The sequence below is a fragment of the Myotis yumanensis genome, unplaced genomic scaffold (genome assembly GCF_028538775.1).
Source record: "Myotis yumanensis isolate MYYU_CA2020_CCGP unplaced genomic scaffold, mMyoYum1.0.hap1 SCAF_1, whole genome shotgun sequence".
Taxonomy (NCBI): Eukaryota; Metazoa; Chordata; class Mammalia; order Chiroptera; family Vespertilionidae; genus Myotis; species Myotis yumanensis.
In genome coordinates, this window is record NW_027223752.1 from 6,682,139 (window position 1) to 6,708,831 (window position 26,693).

The following is a 26,693-nucleotide window of genomic DNA, read 5'->3' on the forward strand; positions in this document are numbered from 1 at the left end:
CCAGGAGCAAATAGCGCCCAAGGACGGACGCTGAGCCCCTGGCAGAACCGGAACCGCGACACCCAGCCCACACCGGGCCCCAGGAGGCAGAAAGGCTGCCGTCCAGGAGGCACGGGCTGCCGAAGCAGCGGGAACAGAGGCTGTCGAGGTTCCAAGCTCTGCAGGCGCCTCCCTTCCTGCAGGCGCCGAGGTGTCCTGGACCGGAGGGGACCTCCTTGCTGGGGAGGTGGCCAAACGCCTGGGCCCGCGGGGTGGGCCCGCCGTCGTGAGCGCCCAGGGAGGATGCGGGCGAGAAGGGAGGCGGGAGCTCAGGGCGCCCCCGGCTTCCAGGGGGCCGGGCCGGGCCGGGGCGGAGCAGGGCGGCGGCGGCATGGCGGGACGGCGGGCCGGGCCCCGGGCCGGAGCGCTGCTGGCGCTGCTGGCCTTGCGGGCGCTCGGGGCGGCGGCGCACCCGCAGTGCCTGGACTTCAGGCCGCCCTTCCGGCCGCCGCAGCCGCTGAGCTTCTGCGCGCAGTACTCCGCCTTCGGCTGCTGCGCGCCCGAGCGGGACGCCGCGCTGGGCCGCCGCTTCTGGGCCCTGGCGGCGCGCGTGGACGCGGGCGTGTGGTCCGCGTGCGCCGGCTACGCGCTCGACCTGCTGTGCCAGGTGAGCGGGGGCGGCGGCGGAGGGTGGCGGGCAGCCCCCTGGACCGGGACCACCCGTGGGCGGCGGGCTTTGGGGCCCCTGGTGGGAGTCCCGGGGCCGGGGCGGGGAGACGGGCATCCTGGGATGGCCCCCGAGGGCTTTGCCCCTCGCTGGCTTTGTGACCTGGGCTTTCTTTGCGCCTCAGTTTCCCCTCCTTAGGCAGGAGGGATGGACCAATGGTGTCCTCACTCCACCAGCGTTTGGGGCTCCTCTGTCCTGGGACCTCCTGGACGCAGCCCTCCAGGTCCCCATAGGGGAGCCGCGCCCTTGTCCCCTTGTCGTGGTACCAGGGTAGGAATCCATTGTCCCAGGGCTGCAGAGGGCATGGTCGACGCGCCGGCCTTGCGTTTGTGGAAGGGTGTGGGGGACCCTCGGACCCTGGGTGAGCCCCAGGCCTGCGATGCCTCAGGCGCCTCCCGCCCCGCCCCGCCCCGCCCCGCCCCGCCCCGCCCCCGTGTGTGCTGTGGCGTCTCTGGGATGGCGCCCCCACAGGCAGAGGCTGTCATCCTTCAAGACCACCGGAGTGACATCTTTTTGGTGAACCCCTCTGCCCCCATCTTCCCTCTGAGGGCGGAGCCCGGGCCTCCGCTCACACCAGGTTGTCGGTTCTCCTCCTGCGGGGGGTCTGACTCCCAGCGCCTGACGCGAACCAGCAGGTGGGTGGTGGGGTCAAGGCTGTGAAGCTTTGAGGCTGGCCTTGGCCCAGCACCTGGGCGGTGAGAGGACTGGGGGCTGGAGGGTTCTACAGGGCAGCGCCAGGTCACAGCCCTCAGCCAGGAGGGGCCGGCCTGTGGGGAGGGGCTGGAGGGCCGGCTGGGAGTCAGACATGCTGGGGTTTGATCCTGGCTCAGCCACTCCCTGGTGCTGGACCCTGCACATCACAGCTCCTTCCCTGTCAGGCGGGGGCAATCTTACCTGCCCCAGGATTGCCTCGCAGACGAAGTGATACATAGTAGGGGCTCAGTGGACATTTCAGTTGAATTTCTCTAGTGCCTGCCTTCTTGGCCTCCACTGGTCCCCACTGGCCCCCACTGGCTCCCACTGGCTGCCCAGCCCTGGGTGGGAACGGAGCCAGGCCCAGAGGCCAGTTTAGCGAGAGCCTAGAGAGCCAGGGACTTGCTGGGTGGTCACACAGCCCAGTGGTGGCCATGGTGGGCACTGGGCCCTCACTCATTGCCAATGTGAGTGGCCGCGTGGGTGGGAAATAAGAGGGGATGGGGGCCGATGGGGCCCTGGGGAGCTCCAGAATGCACAGGGGGTGCCTGCCTTTGGTGGGCTCTGTCGAGCCCCTGCTATGCTTCTCGGGAGCCAGACGGTCTGGTCAAGGGTCCGTCTGCTGCTGGGGGCTCCACAGGCCCAGGTCCCATGGCTTTCCCACCCCCGCCACATAGCAGGGTTGGTGCATTCGCTCCAGATTTGTTGGTCGAACACTTACTGTGTGGCAGGCTCAGCAGGGCAAATACCTAGGAGGAGGAGGGAGGGAAAGGGTCAGAGCTCCCTCCCCTGAAAGGAGGTCCCCTCTTTCCTTGGGAATCTTCCCAGCAGGGGCTGGCCTTGAGCAGCCAGGGTGGAGTGGTTGCTAGCACCTCACCCCCCACCCCTCCCCCACCACCCCCAGGCGTTTCTGGGAATGACCTCACATCTGGAGTGAGCCCAAAAGGGCAGCGAGGCTGGCTGGGGTTTCCCTGCCGGGCCTGGTGGAGGGTGGGAGAGGACCAGTTGGAGGACTGTGCTCCGTGAGCCAGGCTGCATCTGGATTATTCAGCGCCTCCTGGGGGCGGTGGCCCAGTGCCTTATTTGCAAGTGTTAGTCAGTGACGGTAAGCATTCACCTCTGCCTTGGGGAGATGGGCTCCAGAGGAGGGAGGCCCTGAAAACACGCCCACCCCCAGGGTCCCCTCCGTAACCTGCCTGTCTGGCACCCACATCTCCTCCAGAGGCCCCGATGGCTCCTTAGCTACAGGGCGATGGTCCCTCCTGGCCTTTCAGATCCTTTCTTGGGGCTTTCTGGGAAAAGTTAGGGAAGGCTTTCTGATGGGGGGAACCTTGAGTTGCGTAGCCTATGTTGTTGGAGCATTTGCTGAACAAGCACATGCATCATCTCAATTTATTCCTTCCAACAACTCTGTGAGTTTGGAATGCCTTTCCTTTTTTGCAGATGGGACATAAGCACAGAGAGGTTAAGGAACTTGCCCAAGGGTACACAGGGAATGATAGACTCAATCTCCAGTGTGCTCTGGCTCCAAAATCCTTCTCTTGATCACTTCGCCATATTGCCTGTCTTCTTGAAGCCCCACTGTGTGCTGAGTCCCGGGCTCCCTGCCCTGGAGGGTCCCATAGTCTGTGGGGTGGACAGACATGCTCAGAGATGATTAAGTCCTAGCTAAGCAGAGCGGCTGAGCCGTTTCTGGCAGTTGCAGTGTGAGAGCAGAAGTAGAGAGCTCACTCCACGAGCCACAGAAGTACAATTTGGTGAATGCTGCATCTGCAATATGAACCGAGGGCTGGGGAGCATCCATGAAAATAAACACACACACACACACACACACACACACACACACACATGCACACACATGCATGAGTCACTTTTCCATGGGTTTTCTGCAGCCTTCCCCCACTGGTCACGGAGAGCCAGGGCCCTGGGAGGATGGAGGAGTCAGTGGAGACTTTTCAGTGAGCCTCAAGTCATGTCTTCCAGATGCAGAAGGGGGCAAGGAGGGACCATCCTACATGAGCACTGTGTGCAGAGACTCGGTCTTCCTAAAGAACGGCTGGTGGACCTAAGAAGCCTTCAGGATTCACGCCCTGGCTGGTGTGGCTCAGTGGTTGAGTGTCATTCCACGCACATGCTGGGTTGCAGGCTCAATCCCCAGTAGGGGGCGTGCAGGAGGCAGCCGATAGATATTTCTCTCTCATCAGTATTTCTTTCTCTCTCTCTTTCCCTCTCCCTTCTCTCTCTAAAAATCAATAAAAACACACACACACACACACACACACACATCTATACTAATAAAAGGGTAATATGCTAATTAGACCAGGTCGACCGGACATCTTCCAGTCATCCTTTCAGACAAAGCCACGGTGGTGGGGGCCGAGGCAGAGGTGGTGAGGGGTGATCAGGCCAGCAGGGGAGCAGTTAGGGGCGATCAGGCAGGCAGGCAGGTGAGCAGTTAGGAGCCAGCAATCCCAGATTCTGAGAGAGATGTCTGACTTACCGACAGTCAGACATCCCCCGAGGGGTCCCGGATTGGAGAGGGTGCAGGCCGGGCTGAGGGACGCCTCCCCCCCGCACCCCCCGTGCATCAATTTCATGCACCAGGCCTCTAGTGTGTGTGTGTGTGTGTGTGTATGTGTGTGTGTATAAATAAAACATATATTTAAAAGAGGCCTTCAGGACTCAGGATCATGAGTCTCCAGTGGCACCTTGGGGCAGTGAGGTGGGTGGGTGGTTTGCCCCTGGGCAGTATGATGCTGGGTCAGTTTTCCATGGGTTTTCTGCAGCCTTCCCCCACTGGCCACTCTGAGGTCAGCTGCTGACTATCCTCCTTGTCAGCAGCGATCACTGCCCCCTCTTCTCATTTCCTGCTTCTGAACTGCCCTGGTCTGGGCACCAGGTGTGCATGGCGTGTAAGGAAGAGAATACAGGCCGTGAACAAGGCCTACAAGACACGTGTCTGTCTCAGTGCATGGGTGCTGCACTTTTAAAATAAATTTCAAACTATAGGAGAACATCTATATATATAAAAGCCTAAGCAATCATCCGACTGTTCAGTTGTTTGCCTGGTAGCTATGATACGCAATAACCACCAGGGGGCAGATGCTCCGACCAGTAGAGGAGGGATCCTGATTCCTCGTGGAATCGGCCGTGGGTTATGTTGTTGCTGGGGCATTGTCGCCCCGAATGTGGTTCAGCTGCACCCCAGACCCAGAAAGGAGGGAGGAGGAAGCCAGTGGGCATCCAGGTCCTGGGGCTGGGCCTGCAGGAGGGGTCTCGCAATCCGGGACCGCTTGGGGGATGTCGGAGAGCCAGTTTTGGCCCGATCCCCACAGGCCAACCGGAGGGACCCCACCAGTGCACAAATCCATGCACCAGGCTTCTAGTTCATTTATAAAATCTCAGAGGTGGAAGAAGTAATTCATAGAAGAAATGGGCATAGGAAACAAGTTATAGAAGCAAAGGAAGGGCCCTTGGAGCTTAGAAGTGAGGAAGGTAAAGGTGACACACTTGGGGGAAGTGCGAGGGGGAGGGAAAGGCACGGGGCCAGCTCCCAGGAGGGAGAGCACCCTGGTCCTCCATCCTAAGGGTGTTAAGGGAGGAGATTTTAGGGGCGGTCCCAGGGGGAGATCTCAGTAGAATATTCATCAGCTTTCCAGGGGTGTCCTTTCAGGGTTCGGGCCTCCACTGATTGGCCTGAGCCAGGGCAGGGGGTCATTATTCAATGCAGCTGGTCCTGAGGTCAGCAGTGGTGCTGCTTGTCTGGTTTTGCTGCTTTTCTGGGCCTGGAGATGAAATATAGCTGAGCCTAGTATCTCTAGGGAGGAAAGGTCAGGGGTCCAAACCGAAGGAGCAGCGATATGCTAGGGAGGAAAGGTCATCCTGGGGATGAGATCCCACCCTACACTTGCCCTTTGCTAGGCTCCCAGGGCTTTCCATCCTGGTGACCTTCTGTACCTGGCCCACCGTCCTTGCTCTGCTCATGTGCTTGTATCTGCCTACCACATCCCCACCTCAAGAATCTTGGCTCTGAATCAGTGGTTCTCAACTTTCTGGCCCTTTAAATACAGTTCCTCATGTTGTGACCCAACCATAAAATTATTTTCGTTGCTACTTCATAACTGTAATGTTGCTACTGTTATGAATCATAATGTAAATATCTGATATGCAGGATGGTCTTAGGCAACCCCTGTGAAAGGGTCGTTCGATCGCCAAAGGGGTCGCGACCCATAGGTTGAGAACCGCTGCTCTGCTTTCAGAAAAAAGGGACATAGGGTCTCTTCTGTAACTGCTTCCTGCTGAAGAGGGGCAAAGTTTTCCTTCAGAGCTGAGATCCTTGCTGTCTGTCAGAGGGATGATGAGGCCTGGCATGGAAGGAGGTGGCGATGGTGTCTAGAGGTGGTGTTCCCTGAGTACGAGTGGGGCTCGTGACCTGGTGGAGTCTGGATGTCACAAGGCCCCAGCTTGGCCACTTCTTGAAAGGTGCCTTTCTGTAAGCGTTAGTTCCTCCTCTGTACAACAGGAATCACAATGGCCATAACTCGTGAAGATTAAGTGAGGTGTGTGTACAGACCCTCCTGGTCCTCCCTCAGCCACTGGCTGGACTCAGGAGGCTCCGGGAGACCCTGGGGGTGGGGAGGTGACACTGCCCAGAGCCAAGCCTGGCCATCTGCCCCACTTGTCAGCAGAGTGGAGCGTGTGAAATGTGCGGTCCCTGTCTGAGCTGAGACAGGGACTGAGCAGGCTCTAAGCACACGTCATCGAGTGGCCCTCAGCTCCACAGTAGCAGCGGAGGGTCCAGGGAGACAGGCCGTGGTGTGACCAAAAGCACAATCATGTAACGGGAGGGAGCAGCCCCTGGCCTGGAGCCGAAGTATGCAGCCAAGAGGGCAGTCTGCCACCCGCTTCCCCTGGAGGCCTCCTGCTGGAACCCAGCCTGGCCCAGCCGATGAGGGGGACATGGGGCTGTCAGTGCCTCCCTTACCATGGGAGTAGCTGCCCCTGAGGCCTCCTGGGCCCACAGTTGAGTCAGAGCAGACCTTGGCCTGATGAGCCCATGGTCGGGAGGGTTCGTGTCAGACTCAGACATAAGTAATTACATGTGCTCTCGTCAGGGACTCCAACCAAGGGAGGTCCTTGTAGAGCAGGGGAGCCGAGGCCTCTGCTCTGGGCAGGTGGGGTGCAGGGGAGGCGCCGAGGTGCGGGGGGCACTTCACTAGGCCTTGGGGGTGGGCAGTTGGCCAGCCAGTGGATCTGGGATATACTCCTCTGTCCGCCCAGCCTGGCCACTCTGGCACGTGACCTTGGTCAGTGGCTCCCTTCTCCGAGGCTCCCTTTCCCCATCTGTGCCATGGGGACAGGAGCCAGCCTCCTGCCTGCAGCTGCATCAGGAGGAAATTCAGATTCACCAGGGTACCAGCCTGGTCCCTCGCCCACAGTCTGCCCCAATGCCCAGGAGCTGTTACTGTTAACTGCTATTTCTCCAATGGCCATGGTTATTCTTTCAGACGGAATAGGATTCTGCCTGTCAGGGAAGGGCATGCCTGCAAAGGGAACAGAGCTTGCTGAGGCTCAGAGGTGAAAGTGTCGGGAAATGGAAGGTGGGCAGGAAGCAGGAGCAGTGGGGACAGGACCTGATGGCAGAGCTGTGGGGAAGCTGTGGGCAGAGGATAGGGATCGGCGAGGGCCTGGTACCTGTGTCTTGGCTCTCAGGCTCGGGGAGGTGGGTTGGGCTCTTAGCTCTCACGGGGTGGGTGCTGCAGGCTGGACACTGGGAGAGGCCTGAGCAGGTGTGTTGCCTCCGTCTGGGTTCCCAAAAGCAGAACCTGGGGCAAAACATATGGGCTATTTCCTTATTCTGGTAAGTGACCGGGGGCAGAAAGAGAGCCCAGTCCAGGATGCTGCTAAATGCGGCTGATGCTTCAGCCAGTGGGACCACCTTTCCAAGGAACTGGGTGGCAGGACTGCCGGTGGGCCGGGAGGAAGGCAGGACAATTCAGCCACCAGCACCTTTCTCCCACAGAGCAAAGGTTTGCCCCACGAGACATGAACTCCCCTACCCCCCAAATCATGTTCACGGGAGCACTGAATGGGGTCCACAGAGTCTCACCAATGGAGGCCCTGGGGGGAGGTGGGGGAGCCTGGGCTGTTGGCTTTTGTCCCACGGAGTTAGAGGCCAGCAGAGCTGAAAAGGGGCCAGTGAGGCCCATCGGGTCCGACTCCTTTGTCTCATAGAGAAACTGCTCTGGCAGCCCCTGGAGGGGAGGACAGCACCAGGTGGCCCTTGAGCCGGGAGCAAAGCAAAGGAGAACATTATGCAGATAAAGGGCGGCATCAATGAGATTAGAAGAGAAAGTAGAGGGTGTCCCAAAATTCACGCAAGAAGTAATTTTGATAGAAAACACAGGTTTATAATTAAAAATTGTAAATGTTTTATTGATTCATAAAGTATACAGTATAAGGTTATGTATGGAATAGCACATTGGGTAAATGGCCTCCACGGCTTTGCTGGGACATATGCAAAGCCGTGGTCTTCATTGGTCTTCATTGTCCCTGCTCCCGGGCCATCATTGGTACTTGGTAACGCTTATCAAATGGAAGGGATTGAAATCAAAGGGCAGCAGATATTAGAATCTGATTCAATAAACCAAGTAAAATTAGGCTTTTATTTTGTTGTTGTTGTTGTTGTTAATGCTCACGCAAAATTCAAATCTTGCATGAATTTTGGGACACCCTTTATATAAAAGAACTCAGACCTTCCTGGTACACAGTAGGTCCTCAGGGGTAGCTGCTGATGCTGTTGTTAGTAGCGGTAGTAATAGCTGTGGTTAGTGGTTCTCACAGCAGCATGAAGGCGAGGAGATCGGAGGCCTGCGTAGTTGAGACTAATCCTGGTAACGGAGGGGATTGTCCCCATTTTACAGATTAGCAGCCTGGGGGTCTGGGAGGCGGGGTGACCCCTCCAAGGCCACACAGCTGGTACATGCCACCACAGAGCATCCCCGAGCTGTCCCTGTCCCTGACCCTGTCCCTGCAGGAATGCTCGCCCTACGCAGCCCACCTCTATGACGCCGAGGACCCGTCCACGCCCCTGCGCACCCTCCCCGGGCTCTGCGAGGACTACTGCCTGGACATGTGGCAGACCTGCCGGGGCCTGTTCCGCCATCTGTCGCCCGACCGCAAGCTCTGGGCCCTGGAGGGCGACCGAGCCAAGTTCTGCCGCTACCTGTCCCTGGACGACACGGACTACTGCTTCCCTCGCCTGCTGGTCAACGAGAACCTCAACTCGAACCTGGGCCGCGTGGTGGCTGACGCCAAGGGCTGCCTGCAGCTGTGCCTGGAGGAGGTGGCCAACGGGCTGTGCAACCCCGTGGCCATGGTCCACGCCCAGGACGGCACCCACCGCTTCTTCGTGGCCGAGCAGGTGGGGCTGGTGTGGGCCTACCTGCCCGACCGCTCCCGGGTGGAGAAACCCTTCCTGAACATCAGCCAGGCGGTGCTCACCTCGCCCTGGGAGGGCGATGAGCGGGGCTTCCTGGGCATGGCCTTCCACCCCCGCTTCCGGCACAACGGCAGGCTCTACGTCTACTACTCGGTGGGGGTCGACTTCCACGAGTGGATCCGAATCAGCGAGTTCAGGGTCGAGGAGGACGACGCGAACGCTGTGGACCACAGCTCTGAGAGGTGGCCTCCCTGGGAGCCAGGCCGGGCGGGGCAGGGCTGAACCTGGGCCAGTTGGACCCAGCCCATACATGCCGTGTATTGCACGGGTGGTTCAGTGGTTTCAGTGCCGCCCCGGGGAGGGGCTGACCCCTGTGCTCTGGGGTCAGGGGAGGGACAGAGCCCTGGATCAAGCACTTCAGGTGGTTTGTTTCACTGGGTTCTCATAAAGCCCAGCCAGGTCCGTGTTACTGTCCCATTTCACAGATGAGGAAGTGGAGGCTTCTTCAGAGGTGACGTGACCTGCTAGGTCGCACAGCCAGGAAGCTCAGAGCTAGCACTCTGGCCTGTCCGTCTTGCAAGCCCGTCCCACTGCTCCTCTCACCCCGACCCCATCCCCACGACCCCAGGTGACTGAGCCCTGCGCCCTGCCTTCCACTTCTCCCCGCCGGGACCTTCCCCAGTTCCCAAGCCCCCAGCTGGTTTAGCCATTCCTTGCCTCCAGGCCTCTGGCCCCTTCAACACTGATCCTGCTCTCTGGGTACTATTTACGCCCGGCTGTTTCTGAGACGGGCTTGTCCTGACCTTGTGTGGAGGGCACACGCATCAGTGTGAGTCCCATAGGGGAAAAGCCCGTACCAGGTCGTTCCATAGGCAGAGCTTGGCATGGGAGTTACCGGGGTGCGAGGAATGACGACAGAGCAACGTGGGGAGGACGTGCGGCCGCTCTGACTTTAACAGGTGAAGGAAGCTGCCTCACCTCTTGGGCTGGAGAGCCCCAAGCTGGGGCCACTCAGCGGAAGCTGGAGCCATGGAGGGCCCGGGAAGCAGGAGTTGGATCCAGGGAGGCGATAAGCTATTGAAAAGATGCAGCCCGAAGAGAGAGAGAGAGAGAGAGAGAGAGAGAGAGAGAGAGAGAGAGAGAGAGAGAAATGCCCAGGCTGCTCCCTTCCTCCTTGCCTCCAATCTCCTGCCAAGGAGGGAGTGTAGACATGTTCCTCTATGTGTGGGTAGCTATGGCTGATAGATCAGCCAGCTATGCCTGGGCCCACAGTTCTGCATGATCATCACAGGGCAGGGGCTAGCAGTGAGGAGCAGTTGAAGAAGTGTTAGACCAGAACTAGCAGACCTGAGTTCTAGTTCCAGCTCTGCTGTGTGCCCTTGGGCAAGTTTGTCAACCCCTCTGAGCATGCAAGTTCTCCTTAGCACAACAGAGTGAACTGTCCATGCCCAGCCCTCCAGATCTTTGTAAAAACCATGTGCTATAAAGGACGAAGTCTTTGCCACTGTGCAGTGGCATCCAGGGGCGAGGAGGTCTTGTGGCTGTGATCTTGTTTTGTATTTTGGCTGAGGATATTTTGGGGGCCGGGGGTGGGGCCATTTATCTTCTTTTAGGATAATCCTGGAGATTGAAGAACCAGCGGCGAACCACAACGGGGGCCAGCTGCTCTTTGGGGACGATGGGTACCTCTACATCTTCACCGGGGATGGCGGGATGGCCGGAGACCCCTTTGGAACGTTTGGAAATGCCCAAAACAAGTATGTCCTGCTTTTGGCTGGCTGGTGGGCTGTTCACATACCCTGGATCACATGCTGTTCCGGAGGGGAGTTCCCTCCTCAGCCACGCAGCGCAGGGCAGCAGACAGGGGCCTGGGTCCCAGCTCAGCCTGCAGCTGGCCAGCCGGAGATCTGGTCAGGCCACTGCCGCTCCTCAGTCAGAGGAGAACAGCACTATTGCGCGGGAAGGCTTGTCGTGAGGAGTGAGAGCGGTCGTGTCTGTGGAGGGCCGGGCCCAGTGCCCACTGGCCACTGAGAAGCGATGTTAGAGGGCATCTGGGAGGATGGGATTTTTTCTGAAGTCAGCTCAGCTCCGCTGGAAACAGGGGAAGGAAAGGGGTGCTTCTCAGACCACGTGGGGAGCGTGAGCTGGTTGGAGCAGGGCTACATGGCACGTGGGTGTTCTGCCCGAGGCTCCCCCGCGATGGCCCGGACATGGAAGCGTAGTTTTGTTCTGTTAGTCATTTCTTTTTAAGTACTTTATTTTTTATTTTTGTTATTCCTCAGCTGAGGATATTTTTCCCATTGATTTTTAGAGAGAGTGGAAGGGAGGGGGAGCGACAGAGAGAGATACGTTGATTGGTTGACTCCGCACGTGCCCTGTCCTGGGACAGGGATTGGGCCTGCAACCGAGGTATGTGCCCTGGACCGGAATGGAACACCTTCAGTCCACAGGCCATGCTCTATCCACTGCGCCAGACAGGCCAGGGCAGTTAGGCACTTCTTGGCTTGAGCAGATGGCCTGCCGTCATCCCACTCCGACACACACACACACACACACACACACACACGCACGGGTCTTGTGAGTCTAGACGAGGCTATCCCGCAGTCTCAGGGCAGCCTCCTCCGCTCTCTCAGCCAACAGTGACGACACCTTTTTGGCCCAGAAAGTAAAAATAGCGAGCCTGATGCTGATGACAGCCGTTAAAGTGCTCACAACTTGGGACTCGTGCTTTCACCTGGGGCTGTGTAAGAGGCACCGCGCTTTCTCACGTTTGGGGCCAAGTTCAGAAAATAGAAAGGAAGGGTTTGTGGATAACTGGACAGAACTTAAAACGTTCTTTTGCTGCTATGAGCTTGGCCCCCTCATCCACGGAAGCCTGGGGTGGGGTCTGCAGCTTGGTGGTGAGCAGGCTGGAGCGGGCGATAGGAGCCCTTGGGCGGTAGGGGGTTAACTGTGGGGCCCCTATTGGGTGGGAGGGTTTTCTCACCTGAGAGGGCACTGTGAGATGCCTCTAAGGAGGGTGCTGATGCTATGAGAATGACGGGCACACAGTTGCAAGGCACTTTTTAATATATTTTATTGACTTTTTACAGAGAGGAAGGGAGAGGGACAGAGAGTCAGAAACATCGATGAGAGAGAAACATCCCCCACTGGGGATGTGCCCGCAACCAAGGTACATGCCCTTGACCGGAATCGAACCTGGGACCCTTCAGTCCGCAGGCCGATGCTCTATCCACTGAGCCAAACGGGTTAGGGCCAGGGGTCACTTTCGTCCTGTGACAAGTGAAACCCACAAGCCACTCACTCCTGGGAGCTGTGTGGAGGTTAGGGCTGCACCCCAATTCTACGTGGTTCTGGAGGGCCCCAGAGGTGACGCTGCCTGCCTCCATGGAGTCCAGAGCTGTCTGGGGGATCTGGCAAGGGGTCCCCCTGGGTTGCCTCATCTTTGAGGTAGGGGTGGGGAGTGGAGGGTGGAAAGTGTGGGATGAACTGGACCACACCGAGGCCCGTCTGCACTCTGATGTGCCGTGGTTCTGCCCGAGACGGCCCTGGGAGTGTGAGAGAGAAAGCGAGAATTCAGCCCCGTTTCCGGCTAAGATAGCAGTGTCTTCTCCCTCCTCTCCCAGCCCAACCTGTACTCCATATGGTGCACTTGACTGCCTCCAGTCACTCACTCCTTCACTTAGCAAACACGTAAGGAGCACCTACTATGTGCCAGGCACTGTGCTGGGCACGAAGAACACTACATGACAAAGAACACTGCACGACTCATTTTCCTTGAAGCATTTATGTTCACCCTGGAGCACAATCCTGTAAGAGGGCAAGGAGGCAGGACCACCTCAAGGGACAGTGGAGGACACAGGCTGGGGGAGGTCAGTGTTGTAGAGAGCGTGCGATTTTTGCTCTGGCTGGTGTGGTTCAGTGGATAGAGCCTCAACCTGCGGACTGAAGGGTCCTGGGTTCGATTCTGGTCAAGGGCACATGTTTGGGTTGTGGGCTCGCTCCCGAGTAGGGGGCGTGCACGAGGCAGCCGATCAATGATTCCCTCTCATCCTTGTGTTTCTCTCTCTCTCTCCCTCTCTCCCTTCCTCTCTGAAATCCATAAAAATATATATTTTTTAAAAAGATTGTGGGTTTTGTGGCCAGCCCCACCGTTTACCGTGGGCGTGGCACGTGGGCATTCATGTGACCTTCCTGAGCTCGGGTCCCCATCTGTAAAGGGGGGAGGGGGTGGTCACAGCAACACCCACTTGCGGAAAGCTGTGTGGTGAGGCCGAAGCGAGGCTGTAGGTGGTGTAAGTCCAGGGCTTGGGACAGGGCTTGGCCCAGAGTCAGGTGCCGGGCGCTGCGGAATGAATGAAGGAGGTGACCCAGCTGGTAAGTCGCTGAGAAGGACCTGACCCGGCGGGGTCTCTGGCCCCACAGCCAGGCTCACCTTGGCCCTGGCTCAGCCACTGGCCCCGGGTGGTGCCCGAGCGCCCTGGCGCAGTCACCTCAAGCCGCGCCCCCCCCCCCCCCCCCCCCCCGCCCTGTCCGTGTCCGCAGGTCGGCGCTGCTGGGCAAGGTGCTGCGCATCGACGTGGACCGCACTGAGCGCGGCCCGCCCTACCGCATCCCGCCCGACAACCCGTTCGTGGGCGACCCCGCGGCGCGGCCCGAGGTCTACGCCCTGGGGGTGCGCAACATGTGGCGCTGCTCCTTCGACCGCGGCGACCCGGCGTCGGGCGCGGGCCGCGGGCGCCTCTTCTGCGGCGACGTGGGTCAGAACAAGTTCGAGGAGGTGGACCTGGTGGAGCGCGGCCGCAACTACGGCTGGCGCGCGCGCGAGGGTTTCGAGTGCTACGACCTCAAGTTGTGCGCCAACGCCTCCCTGGGTGACGCCTCCCTCTGCGCCCCGGACCCACCTCCCGGGCCTCCCCATCCCCCCACTCCCCCCACTCCCCTCCCCAAGGCTGTGCGCCAACGCCTCCCTGGGTGACCGCCGCCCTCTCTCTGCGCCACGGACCCACCTCCCGGATCTCCCCCCTCCCCACCCCCCCTTCCCCAAGGCTGTGCGCCAACGCCTCCCACCCTCTGCGCCCTGGACCCACCTCCCGGATCTCCCCCATCCCCCATCCCCCCACTCCCCTTCCTGTGTTTGCCCCAGGCTCAAGGAGACCGCCCTTGGGGGACACCCTGATCCCAGATCCACCCCAAGGGATGTGCGCCAATGCCTCTCCCCTGGTCCCCCACACCCCACTCAGGACCTGACCTCGCCTCTCCCCACTCTCCCCCTCCCCCATTCTCCTGGGATGCTCCTTGCTCTTCTCCGAACCTAGAAGCTGTAAGCATCTCCCTCCCTTAGTAACGACCTGGGTCCCCATCTCTGGCCCTCCTAGTGACCTCACAGCCCTTTGCCCCCCAAGACTCAGGACCACCCGCAACGATTTGTTGTGGGGGGTGCTGATCCCTTCCACTCACCCCGGCTTCCCCCACCCTGCAGATGATGTGCTGCCCATATTCGCCTACCCACACAAGCTGGGCAAGTCGGTCACCGGCGGCTACGTATACCGGGGCTGCGAGTACCCCAACCTGAACGGCCTCTACATTTTTGGCGATTTCATGAGCGGGTGAGTGGCCTGACAGCCGTTCTGGGAGGCAGGGAGGGCAAAGGAGGGACCCTAACAACTTCCCTGGGGGCCAGGACCTGTCACTGCACCAGCTGCCAGGGCCCCGGGTGCATTGGTCCAGGAGAGGCCAGAGAGGCCGCCCTGCTGGGAGAGGGGAGCTGGGGCTCCAGCCCAGGCCTGACCACGGGGGCCCCTGGAGCCTTGCTTCCCAATTCCCACACTCTTCTGCCGGGCGCCTCCCTGGGGGGCAGAGCACACCCCCCATACCTGCTGTGGGTCAGACTCCTTCCACAGAGGAGCTTTGGGGCCTCATGACCACCTCGCTCTCCCATTGTACAGAGGAGAACACTGAGGCCCAGTGAGGCCCAGGGCAGGGATGCACCTGGCATGATGCCTGAAAGTGCAGCTGAGGTGGCCTGGGTCCCATCCTGCCCCCCTAGTAGCTGTGTGACTGCCTTCTCTCAGCTTCAGTTTCCTCATCTGCAAAGTGGAGATGATAGCAGCTGCCTCCAAGGCTGTCTGAGGACTGAGTCCGTTAGTACATGCACACACTTAGCATTGAGTGCACGCTCAGCATCTGGTAGCTGTTTCTTATCCCCACTGGAGCCGGTGCACCGAGGGCAGCTGTTGCTCAGGAGAGTGAGGCGTTAAGGAGCCTGAGGCTGGAGGAGAATGCTCACCTCTGCAGGCTGCTGAGCTGGGCGTGTCTGCAGCTGGAGCTGAGAGAGCGCCTCTGGATGCTGGATCCTTTTATCAGCTCCGCCCCTTCCTTGGGGTTTGTCCCTGGGACTCAACTATCCCATCTGGAAAGTGGGTCTAGATGAAGCCTCAGTTTTTACCCCAATTCTCCTATCTCTTAAGTCACCTGACTAGAAATTTAACTAATTTTGCCTCCCTTTCCCAAGCCCATCTGCTGGGCCAGGCTTTGTGCCAGGGCCAGAGAGAACAACAGAGTTGAAGAGTACCTGACACCCAAGTCAGGGAGACAGACACTCAGTCCACTCTAGTCTGCCTCAGAGAACCTGTGCACAGTGCTGGAGAAGCCCAAGGTGGACAGTCAGGATGGCTTCCCGGAGGAGGGGGCAGCGAACAGGGCCTGGGAGTATCAGTAGGTAATTGACAGGCGGGGAAGGGAGTAAGGGGCCAGATCAGCATATTCTGAAGGTGCCCAGGTTCCATCTTGAGCTCCGAAGTGGAGGCAGCTCCAAAGTGTGTGCTCACTTCCGGCACCAGCCTCGCAGAGCTCTGCCGTCCAAGGCAGCTCCTGACTGCCTCCTGGTGGTCACTGGGCGGGGGTGGCCTGAGGGGGCAGGAACCAAGCTGGTCTTTGGTCTCTGTGTGCCCCCGCTTCATGCTTCTCTGGTACATAGTAGGTGCTCAGTAAAGACTTCATGCAGGGCAGGCTTCATGGATGTGAAGGGCCCACACTTGGCTTGATGCTCTGCTGTCTCACTGTCTTGAAATTCTTAACCCTTTTAGAACAAGGGGCCCTGCACGCTCTGTTTGCACCGGACCCTCCAGTTGTATGTGGTTCTGGTTGTGTTGGGGGCGGCAAGAACGGCTCCAGGTGTCTAGACAAGTGGGGTCAGACCCGCCCTGGGTTCAGCAGCCTCTAGCTAGGAAAGAATTCAGAGCCAAGACGCAAACTGTAAGAGAACATTCATTTGGAAAATCACCGAGGTAGAAGAAACCTGTAGAAGAAATGGACTTAGGAACAAGTTACAGAGGCAAAGGAAGGGCCTTTGGAGTTTAGAAGTGAGGAAGGTACAGCTGAGGCTCCTGGGGGGAGGGGAGGGAGGGAGGGAAAGGCGGGGCATGCTCCCAGCAGGAAGAGCCTGCTGGGTCCTCTGTCCTAAGGGTGTTAAGGGTGGGGGCTTTAGGGGCGGTCCCAGGGGAAGATCTCAATAGAATATTCATCAGCTTCCCAGGGGTGTCCTTTCAGGCCTCCACTGATTGACTGGTCGGAGCCAGGGCAGGGGGTCATTATTCAGTGCAGCTGGTCCTGAGGTCAGCAGTGGTGTTGCTTGTCTGGTTTTGCTGCTTTTCTGGGCCTGGAGCTGAAATACAGCTGAGCCTAGTATCTCTAGGGAGGAAAGGTCAGGGGTCCAAACGGCAGGAGCAGCGATATGCTAGGGAGGGGAGGTCACCCTGGGGGTGCGGTCCCACCCTACACTTGTCCGTTGCCAGGCACCCAGGCTTTCTGCCCTGGTGACCGTCTGTACTTGGCCCACCGTCCTTGCTCTGCTCATGTCTGGCTAACTGCTCACCACAGTTGCATGGGTAACAGATGAGTGGGTGGATGGGTGGGTGGGTGGGGTTCCCCTGCACACCAGGCCAGGCGTGACCCCACAGCTCATTCTCCTTTGCAGGCGCCTGATGTCCCTCCGAGAGAGCCCGGGGCCGGGCCAGTGGCAGTACAGCGAGCTCTGCATGGGCCGCGGCCAGACCTGCGAGTTCCCGGGCCTCATCAACAACTACTACCCACACATCATCTCCTTCGCGGAGGACGAGGCCGGTGAGCACTCCCGAGGGCGCTCCGTCCCGGCTGCCCGTGCCTGGCTGGTCCCCCCATCCCCTGGGTCCTTCTGGCTTGGGGTTCGAGGGATGAGGTCTCACGTCTGAGGTTTAAGGAATTGACTGAAACCACTTCAGGGTGAAGAGTAATGTGTTGGAGAGGGGGTGGGGCTGGAGATCTTGCTTGCGCATCATCCTCACCAGCTTCCTCCTCTCCCTCCCTCCACCTCCACCCTGGGTGAGGTTTCTGGGAGGCTCAGCAAGGAAACTTGGGGAAGAGTTCAGGGCAGTTAGAGGACCAGGAAAGTTAGGGACCAGGAAATACTGGTGGAAATGCAGGCGGGGGCAGGGATGGGGGGCAGGGGTGGGGTGGGGAGTGCCTCCCAAGACCTCCACTGCCCTGGGTTCCTGATGGCAAGTGTATTGGGCCTATAAAATGAAGAACGTGGGTACCACCGCCCCCTTGCCTGTGAGTGGGTCTCCCGTTCAGGCACTTGCATTTTCAATGTAAGGAACAGTGGGGAGGGGGGAGGAAGAGGGGCTGCGGGGGCTGGGTCCCACTCCAGCCTCCTGCCTTTGTCCTTGGCCCTGGATTGTCCCTGGACAAAAGACTAGGGGCCCACGGTGGGGCCTAGTGGATGCTTGGCCCGGTTGCTGGGCAACACCCACCAGGGGGCCTTTGGAGGGGTGTCCCCTTTGCAGAGCCCGGTGCCCAGAGACCCCAGGCCTGAGTGTGGGAAACCTTTGTTGAGCCGACACCCATCAGAATCTGAATTCTCCAAAGGGCAGCCGCAGCCCCCACTGCCCTCCCCAAGCCCACTGGGCTCCTGAAAACCCTTTCTTTTGGTCAATAGGGGGTTAACATGTTTGGAAGGAGAGATGCTCGCTCTCTCCTCGGCCCCCCTAACTCACCTCCCACCCCCCAAGAAAGGCAAGGCCTGGAAGATGCATTTCCCAGGGCCCTTCCTCAGCCCTCTGAGTGGCACCGAGTGAGGTGACAGCCAGGAGGAGGCCCCTCTGAGACGGACAGCCCAGGGACAGCCTGCTGGCAAGCTTGGGCTGCAGCCCCTGGAAAGCACTGAGCCATGGGGTTCAGTGCAAACAACCCTCTCCCAGCTCCAGGCTCCAGCCTCCATCTCTCTAGCTGTTCCTCTAGGATAGCGTTTCTCAACCTTCCTAATGCCGCGACCCTTTAATACAGTTCCTCATGTTGTGACCCCCCAACCATAAAATTATTTTTGTTGCTACTTCATAACTGTAATGTTGCTACTGTTATGAATCGTAATGTAAAAATATGATATGCCGGATGTATTTAGGCGACCCCTGTGAAAGGGTCGTTCGACCGCCAAAGGGGTCGCGACCCACAGGTTGAAAACCGCTGCTCTAAGACTTGTAAATTGTGAAACAAGGGCCTCTGCTGGCCCGGCATCCTCCGGGGACCGTCCACATGGCAGAGACCAGGAGGGCAGCCTGGCCCCGGGCAGGTCCATCATTGCTGGTGGGGCTCCCTGCCTGTGCATGGGGCTAGGGCCACGGCTCCCAGCAGATCAAGGCCAGAGGGAGCGTGGAGTGTGCCTGGTCCAACCCCATCACTTTACAGGTGGGGAAACTGAGGTTGACTATTCTGCTCAGCCCTGGGGAGGGGAATGCTGGACCCAGCTGGTGCCTGGAGGCCTCCCAGAGGGCCGTGTGCTTGAACTTGGTTAGCCAGAGGAAGACAGGGGAGAAGGGCATTCCAGGCTGAGGAAGCGGAGTGTGCGGCGAGCCCCAGGCCCTTCAGGGGGCTGGAGTGTAGATGGGAGGGCCACACAGCCAGGAGGGAGCAGTGGCTTCCAGGGCCTCTCTCTGGAAGAGGCCCAGAGAGGAAGTGTGCCTGTGTCTTGGCCTCACGGCCACATGTGTCCTACATCCGTGTGAGCTTGGGGGCAGAGACGGTTCTGAGATAGGGGCCTCGCTTGCACTACCCAGCTGTGTGATGCTGGACAGGTCGCTTGGCCTCTCTGAGCTGTTTTCTCACCTGTAAGATGGGAATGATGAAGCCTGTTGCCTGGACATAGGTGCCTCTGGTAGCAAGGGCCGGGGGCAGAAAGCGAGGACTCACATGGCGCCAGGTGCTTGTGACCCCACTCCCTGCATTTCCACTCCCGTCCCGAGAGGTGGGGAAACTGAGGCTCAGAGTGGGGGGTCCCGGAGCTGCTGGTGCTCACATGGGCTGAGTGCAGGGACTGGCATTCACACGAGAAACTCCCCGAGCTAGTGTTCTGCCTGCTAGTCGGTGAGTGGAGACAGACTCTAGCCTCCAGGACTTGGCCGGACCCAGATCCCGGTGACTGACATCAGCAATGAAAGCTCATGCTGACAGCACTGACCGTGTGCCCTTTTAATCTAAATGACAGTCCTGCCCGGCCGGTGTGGCTCAGTGGTTGAGCATCAACCTATGAACCAGGAAGTCACCCTGGTCACGGTTTAATTCCTAGTCAGGGCACATGCCCAGGTTGTGGGCTCAATCTCCGGTAGAGGGCGTGCAGGAGGCAGCCAGTCAATGATTCTCTCTCATCATTGATGTCTCTCTTTCTCTCTCTTTCCCTTTCTCTCTGAAGTCAATAAAAATAGATCCAAATGACAGTCCTATGAGCCATTTCATTTGGGGATGAGGAAGCTGAGGCTCGGAGAGCCAGGTGTGCCCGCATTACCCAGCAGGCAGTTAGTAAGGAGCTGGGACATGGACCCTCACTGTGCCCAGCAGTGTGTGGTGCTGGGCGTGAAACCCAGGCAGGTGACCAGGGGCTTCTGAGGGTCGAGCCTGGGTGGTCCGCAGAGTAGCCACCGCCCTGGAGAGCTACAGAGGCCCTGGGGCCCGTCAGCGGCCGTTCTGGGACTGTCTCAGTTCTGGGCGCTGGTGAGCTTCGAGGGCCTGGACCCCTCAGGCTCGCCTCCTGAGGTCGGGGTTGGTCTCAGAGCCCGAGGTGGGGGTGTGGGGCTGCTGGGACAGCCTCCAGGCAGCGTGCCCACTCCCTGCCTTGTTTCTTGTCCAAGGGGAGCTGTACTTCATGTCCACGGGCGTGCCGAGTGCCACAGCAGCTCGTGGGGTCATCTACAAGATCATCGACCCCTCCAGGTGAGCCACACCCCCGGCGCTGCCCGCTCCTCTGTTACCTCAGTTTCCCTCTCCGGCACGCCCTCAGGTGGAGATTATTCATGTCCCCATTTTCCAGATGAGAAAACTGAGGCCCAAAGAGGGAAGTGACTAGACAAGCCCATCCTGCTGGTGAGAGGCAGATCCAGGATTCAAACCATGACTTCAAAGTCCACCTCTGTCCGTGACAGGAGGGAGTCAGACACACTGATGGGAGCTCATAAGCGCAAGCCCCATCATCACATTTTTAAAAAACTGAAAGCACTTAGAGTTTAGAATAGTTTTAGGTTTACAAATAAGTTGCAAAGATAATACAGAGTTTTTCCCCATATGCCCCTCACCCTTCTTATTTATTTATTTTCCTCTATTATTTAAATGTCTTACATTATTACAGTACCTTTGTCGCAATTAACGAGCAGTATTGGCACATTACTATTCATTAAACTCCATACTTCTTTTTAAAATTGAGGTGACTGTACTTTTTAAAAAGAATTTCTCTAGTTTTTCTCTCAGATTCTTTTTTTTTGTTCCAGAATTACATTAGTCATCACGTCTCCTTAGCTTCCTCTGGTCTGTGACAGCTTTGCAGACATCCCTGCCTACCGCATTTTTTCCTTAAATCACAGGTCTGTTCATTATTACTATTATTTTTTGTTGTTGTTAATCCTCGCCTGAGGATATTTTTTTCCATTGATTTTTACAGAGAGTGGAAGGGAGGGGGAGAGACAGAGAGAAAGACATCGAGGAGAGAGAGGCACCCATTGGTTGCCTCCCGAACACAGCCAGGGCCAGGGATCGAGCCTACAACTGAGGTCCCTGCCCTTGACTGGAATCGAACCCGGGACCCGTGGGTCTGCAGGCCGATGCTCTACCCACTGAGCCACGTTGGCTAGGCCTGTTCATTATTTACATATTTCTCAAGAAAAACCCTCGGCCTCCCCTCTTTACGAGGGCAGCGCCAGGATTACCTCGGTGTGGAAGGGCACCTGCCAACTTTGCATTTCCCCTCGTTCCTTTCCCCCGTTCTGCATACACATTTCCACGCCGCACCCCCCTCAAAAGGACCGGTTTTAATGGCCGCGTAGTTTTCTGTTGAGTCATCGTGCCCTAGCTATCTTCCGCGTTCCTGGCCGTTTCCAGCGTTTAGAGCGTTTAGAGCGGGTGCTTCTCTAAGGAAATGTCACGTGCACGGAGCACCTAATTCTCGCCAGATGCCCCTCGGACCGACACTCACTGCCTTAGTTGGTGCCGCATGATCTTGGCTCATCCGGCGGCAGGGCAGAGGTCGGTTCCTCTCAAGGTCTCCTGTGTGGGAAGAGGCAGAAACCGGCCAGGCTCCCTCCCTCCCTCCCTCCCTCCCTCCTTGACCCTCCTCATCCCTCTCATTTCTCTCTTTTGGAACAAACGTGTTTCTTTGCCCGGCAGCATGTTGCACAAGGCCCCATTACAGAACCTTTGGAAAACGAAGGCATGAGGAGTGGCGGGGGTGGGTGGGGCTATTCACTACCGCCCAAACATAACCGCATTCATGTGGCAGTTTTGGGTGTATCGCCTACCTTTTGCACAACAAAAATGTTTCTCATCATTTCCTTAAGGAACAAACCCCTGCTGGGTCTGTGTGGGGCGTGTGGATAGTATTTGGGTTCGGGGCCACCAGAAAACCCACCGTCTCCAGCTCTGACAAGTGCTGCCTGCGTGTGTTTCTTCAGCCTGGGGGCAGGCAGGAGGGGGGATGGGGGGGGGCAGGGAGGGGGAGGGGGAGGCCCACGGTTTCCCTCCGCGGCTTCCCTCTTTGGCCAGGCCAGTCTGGAGGCCCCTCGTGTCATGTGGCTGCTTCACCCCTTGGGCTTTCCCCTGAGCTGGTGGAACCCATTGAAGTCTGTACCCACGTGGTCAGCCTAGAATCGGCGGGTCCCATTCAAAGACTCACAGATCGAGAGCCAAAAACTAATTAAAACGAAATTCCATTCCTTCCTGGTGCCCCTCGAAGATGCCAGAAGAGCCCAATTCATAGTCCTGGCAACCTTTTCTGACTCTTCTCTTCCAACTCTCTATGCGCCTCCCCCCCACTCCACCCCCCCCCCCAGGCCCCCGGGTCCCCCAGCTCTGCTGCCAACCCGGAGACACACTCTCTCTCTGCCTTTTTCCTTTAAATGGACCGAGTCTCTCCCTGGTTCCTGCTGGCAGAGGAGCCTCTGTTTCTGCATCACCAGAAACCCAGGAACCAGGGGGGCAGGGACCCTCCTCAAAGGCTGTGGGCTGGGGCCAGGGTAGGTTACAGAGACAGGAGTCGGGCTGGCCGGCTGTGGGAGGAGGAGGAGTGCCATCCGACCAGGTTCAGAGGACAGGCCATGCTCGGAGTTAGAAGTGGCTCAGGTGAGCCACCGACCTCATGCAGAAGTGGGATGAAGGATTCCTGTCCTGGGATTGGACTCCTGTAGATCCCGGGGCATGGAGCACGTGGGGACACTGGGCCACACAGTAGGTGCTCCATAAATGGCCACCGGTGTCACCTGCCCAGGCCTGGAAGCACACGGGCCCTCCCCCTCCCTGCCTGGCCATGGGGGCGGGGGTGCGATGTCAGAGGACAGGCTCAGGGCGGGCTCCCAGGGCCGGGCTCATGACCTTCTGTGTGTTGGCAGACGGGCACCCCCCGGCAAGTGTCAGATCCAGCCCGCCCAGGTGACGGTGAGGAGCCGCCTCATCCGCTTTGTGCCCAAAGAAAGTAAGTGTCTACCAACAGGGACCCAGTGGGGGAGGGACTCTCCTACAGCCCACACCCAGCGTGGGTCCTCCCAGCTGGACCCTCTGCCGGGCCCTGTGCTGGGCACACATGAGACGCTCAGTTAAAGTGGGCAATGTGTGCCAGTCCCAGGCCGTGGGTGGGTGGCGCAAAGGGGCTGCAGGTCTCAAAGGGGCATGCGAAGGGAGAAATAGCTGTTTCCAGGGAAGCACCCTCAGATTCCATGAGAGGCACAGAGAAAGAGGGTGTAGCGTGTGTGAGCAAGGGATACTGGAAAGTTATCCTGGGTGCAGGGCCCCTAGGGGAGGGGGCATCGGGGCTGGGCCTGCCACAAGATGTTTCCACTTTGACAAGGTTGGTGGAGAGGGAGGGAGGGGTGCCAATCTTCAGGACCTGAGAGGCCGGGCAAGGCCACCACTGACTGCCCCCAGGATCAGGGGCCACCTGGGGAGGCTTCCCCTGAGGAAGGGGCTGTTCTATGGGGCCAGGCTCGGTGGGAGCGAGGCCCAGTGTTGCCAGACCTTTCCATCCTTTTTTTTTTTTTTAATAGTTTTATTGATTTCAGAGAGGAAGAGAGAGAGAAAGAGAGATAGAAATATCAATGATGAGAGAGAAACACTGATTGGTTGCCTCCTGCATGCCCCACACTGGGGATGGAGCCCGAAACCCCGGCCTGTGCCTCGAACTGTGACCTCCTGGTTCATAGGTCAGCAGCGCTCAACCACTGAACTGTGCCGGTCGGGCCAGACCTTTCCATTCTTAGGAGAAGCAGGAAACCCGTCCGTTCATTATTCAGTTCATTCACAGCACTTCCGTGCGCTTCATTTGGGGGATGTCACACGGAGCGAGATGGATGTGGTGTGTGCCTTTCCGAGCTGTTACCTACACATCCTCATTTGAAAATGTTGGCTTTAAAAAACCACCCTGTGGCCCAAAGGAGCTACTTCAGGAGGGCGAGTGTACCCAGCAGGTCACCAGTTGGCAGACTGGGTGTGGGGGCTGTAGGAGGGGGGCAAGGCTAGGCCCCTGGGGGGCGGGGTGCCTGGCCCCGAGGAAGGGGACTCCGGGTGGAGGAAGTTGGGGGAGAGAGGAGCTCAGGGCTTGGGGGGAGTAAGTCCAGCCTCAGGTGGCTTCGGGCCTGGGCCAGTTTTGCAGCCACTCATTCCACAGTTTCCGGCGCCTTTGGAGGGACCCGCTCCAGGCCGGGCCCTGTCCTGGCCGGGACACACAGACATGCCATTTAGCGTCCCGGGTCCAGTGACAGCGTGTGTGCTGGTGCCATGGGGACCCAGGCAGTGCAGGATGCGGGCGTGGCGGTCTCGGAGCAGAGGCTGAGGGCTGAGCCTGGAAGGGAGAGGAAGGGTGCACCATGGCGGGGGGGGGGGGGGGGGGGGCGGGGGACGGGGTGGGGGGGGTGGGGGTGGGAGTCTAGGCAGAGGGAGCAGCAAGAGGCCAAGCGGGAGAAGCCGGCAGCCAGGGGCCTGGTGGGAGGCTGCACCCTGAACAGCAGGCCCTGGGCAGGCTGGTTCTCATCCTGCCCGTCTCCCGTGTCCCCCACCCCCCATCAGAGGGTCTCAGCTTCCCCCTTAAACCAACCATTGGAACCAGAAAGGGTCACTTGCTCTGAGAAGCCCCGAGTTTACAGTGTGAGGGATGGGGACTCCCAGGAGGCAGGGCGACCAGAGAGGCACGCAGCCGCGGTGTCTGAGTGGAAGGTAGAATAAGGACATCTTTCCCTGGGGTCTGCGTTCCTGGACGGAGAGCTGCGGGGCCAGGGCCTCTCTGACTGCAGGCTCTTCCCTTCTGCAGAGTTCATCCGGAGGGCCGAGAGCACCCCGCGGCCCACAGCGCCCGCGCCCACGAAGGTGCCCAGCCGCCGCCGCCCCACAGCCCCTCCACCCGTGTCCACCCCGCGCCCAGCGAGGCCCACCCTGCGCCCAGCGAGGCCCACCCCGCGCCCAGCGAGGCCCACCCCACGCCCAGCAAGGCCCACCCCACGGCCAGCAAGGCCCACCCCACGCCCAGCAAGGCCCACTCGGCGGCCTGGCGGCCGGAGGGTCAGCGGCCGGCGGGGGGGCCGGCCTGGCACCGAGAACTCTGCGCCCTTGAATGGGGCCGTGCGCCTGGTGCGGCCTGCGGGCCTGAGCCCGGGCCGCGGGCGTGTGGAGGTGTTTGCAGGCGGACGTTGGGGCACGGTGTGCGACGACGGCTGGGACATAAAGGCCACCGCCGTGGTGTGCCGCCAGCTGGGCTTTGCCCACGCCGTGCGGGCCACCAAGGGCGCGGAGTTTGGGGAGGGCCGCGCGCTGCCCATCCTGCTGGACGACGTGCGCTGCGCGGGCGACGAGAAGACCCTGCTGGAGTGCAGGCACAGGGGCCTGGGCACGCACAACTGCAGACACGAGGAGGACGCGGGCGTCATTTGCAGCCATGAGGACCCCGACCGTGGGCGAGGGTAGGGGTCCGGCCCGGCTGTCCTGCCTCTGGTCGGAGCCTGGCAGGGCCCTCCGCCCGTGTGTGCCTGGGGCGTGCGCCGGAGTGGAGGGTGGAGGTGGCCATGGGTGTGGTGTAGAGGGTGGCCCATCTGAATGCGGCCCTCACTGAGCTGTGCCAGGTACACGGTGTTCTCTGTGTGTCCCTGCTCACGTGTCCCGTGTGTGCAGGGGCCCGGGGCCCTGCAGGGTTGGTCCTGGTCTCTTCTTACCTCTGAGCAGCGGCATGAACACTGTTTGGCCTGGGGACCCTGAGCACTGAGGGCAACCACCCTTTAAGGACAGGCATGGCCCCTGGCTGTGTTAACAGAGGCCCGGCTGGTGGACCGAGGGAGGGGACCAGGCCTGCCCTGCCAGGGCTGGAGCAGAAGGCCCCAGAGCAGCCAAGGAATGTGTGGCTGAGGAGTGTGGCCCCGCAGTCAGAGGCGCTGCGGAGGGCAGGAAGGCATCGGTGGGAACGTGTCTGCCCCTCCCCGTGAGGGTCAGGCTGCCTGGGAGGAAGCAGTGCCTCGGGAGAGCGGGCTGGCTGGGGGGCACTGGGTGACCCTGGGCAGTGGTCGGCAAACTCCTTAGTCAACAGAGCCAAGTATCAACAGTACAACGATTGAAATTTCTTCTGAGAGCCAAATATTTCAAACTTAAACTATATAGGTAGGTGCATTGATATTAACTTAATTAGGGTACTCCTGAGCTGGCCTTGGCTAAAAACGTCCTCAATCTGATTGAGGTACGTTCGCTGAGGTCGACCCCTTCCAATTCTCCCATCCTCAACTCGTGCATGAATCGCAAGACCCTCCCCCTCGCTGTGTATCCTGTGGTCCACCTGCACCGTGTCTCCCTTCCCCGACCAACTGACACCCCCCACTTCTTCTAACGCCACTTCTTCAAAATAGACTAGGCCGAAAACCGACTTCTGCGCATGGGCCACGAAGTTTCAATCCCACTGTACTTGCGTGCCCGCACATGGTATTTTGTGGAAGAGCCACACTCAAGGGGCCAAAGAGCCGCATGTGGCTTGCGAGCCGCAGTTTGCCGACCACTGCCCTGGGGGAAGCCTCCTGGTCGCCTGGGACCTCACCATGACATTGGGCCCCTGTGGATGCTTTGCGGGGGGGGTGTGGGGGGGAGGGTTGTGTGTACTGGGACACCCATCCCTAAGGCTTGACTCTGCCCTGCTCCTCAGGACAGTAGCCCCCAGCCACTCCCAGGTCCAGGTCCCAGGTGAGTGGGGGACTCCAGGCTTCTCCGCTCACCTTCCGGGCCTGTGGGCCACCTGTGTGATCTCCAAACCCAGCCCTGCTCAGTGAACCCTCCCTTCCCGCCAGCCCCACGAGGGGCAACTGGGGCTGGGGCCCAGTG

The 26,693-nt window shown here is 59.3% G+C and overlaps 1 protein-coding gene across 1 annotated transcript; it reads left to right on the forward strand.

Moving 5' to 3' along the window:
• The first annotated feature begins 370 nt into the window (after positions 1-370).
• HHIPL1 (HHIP like 1) lies at positions 371-26,460 on the forward strand. The gene is made up of 9 exons (XM_070404818.1): positions 371-646; positions 8,436-9,082; positions 10,454-10,597; positions 13,386-13,714; positions 14,323-14,449; positions 16,819-16,964; positions 20,000-20,081; positions 22,742-22,824; positions 24,652-26,460. The coding sequence occupies exons 1-9, from the start codon at positions 371-373 to the stop codon at positions 25,299-25,301; spliced, it is 2,484 nt and encodes an 827-aa protein (XP_070260919.1). The 3' UTR covers positions 25,302-26,460.
• Positions 26,461-26,693: the final 233 nt, after the last annotated feature.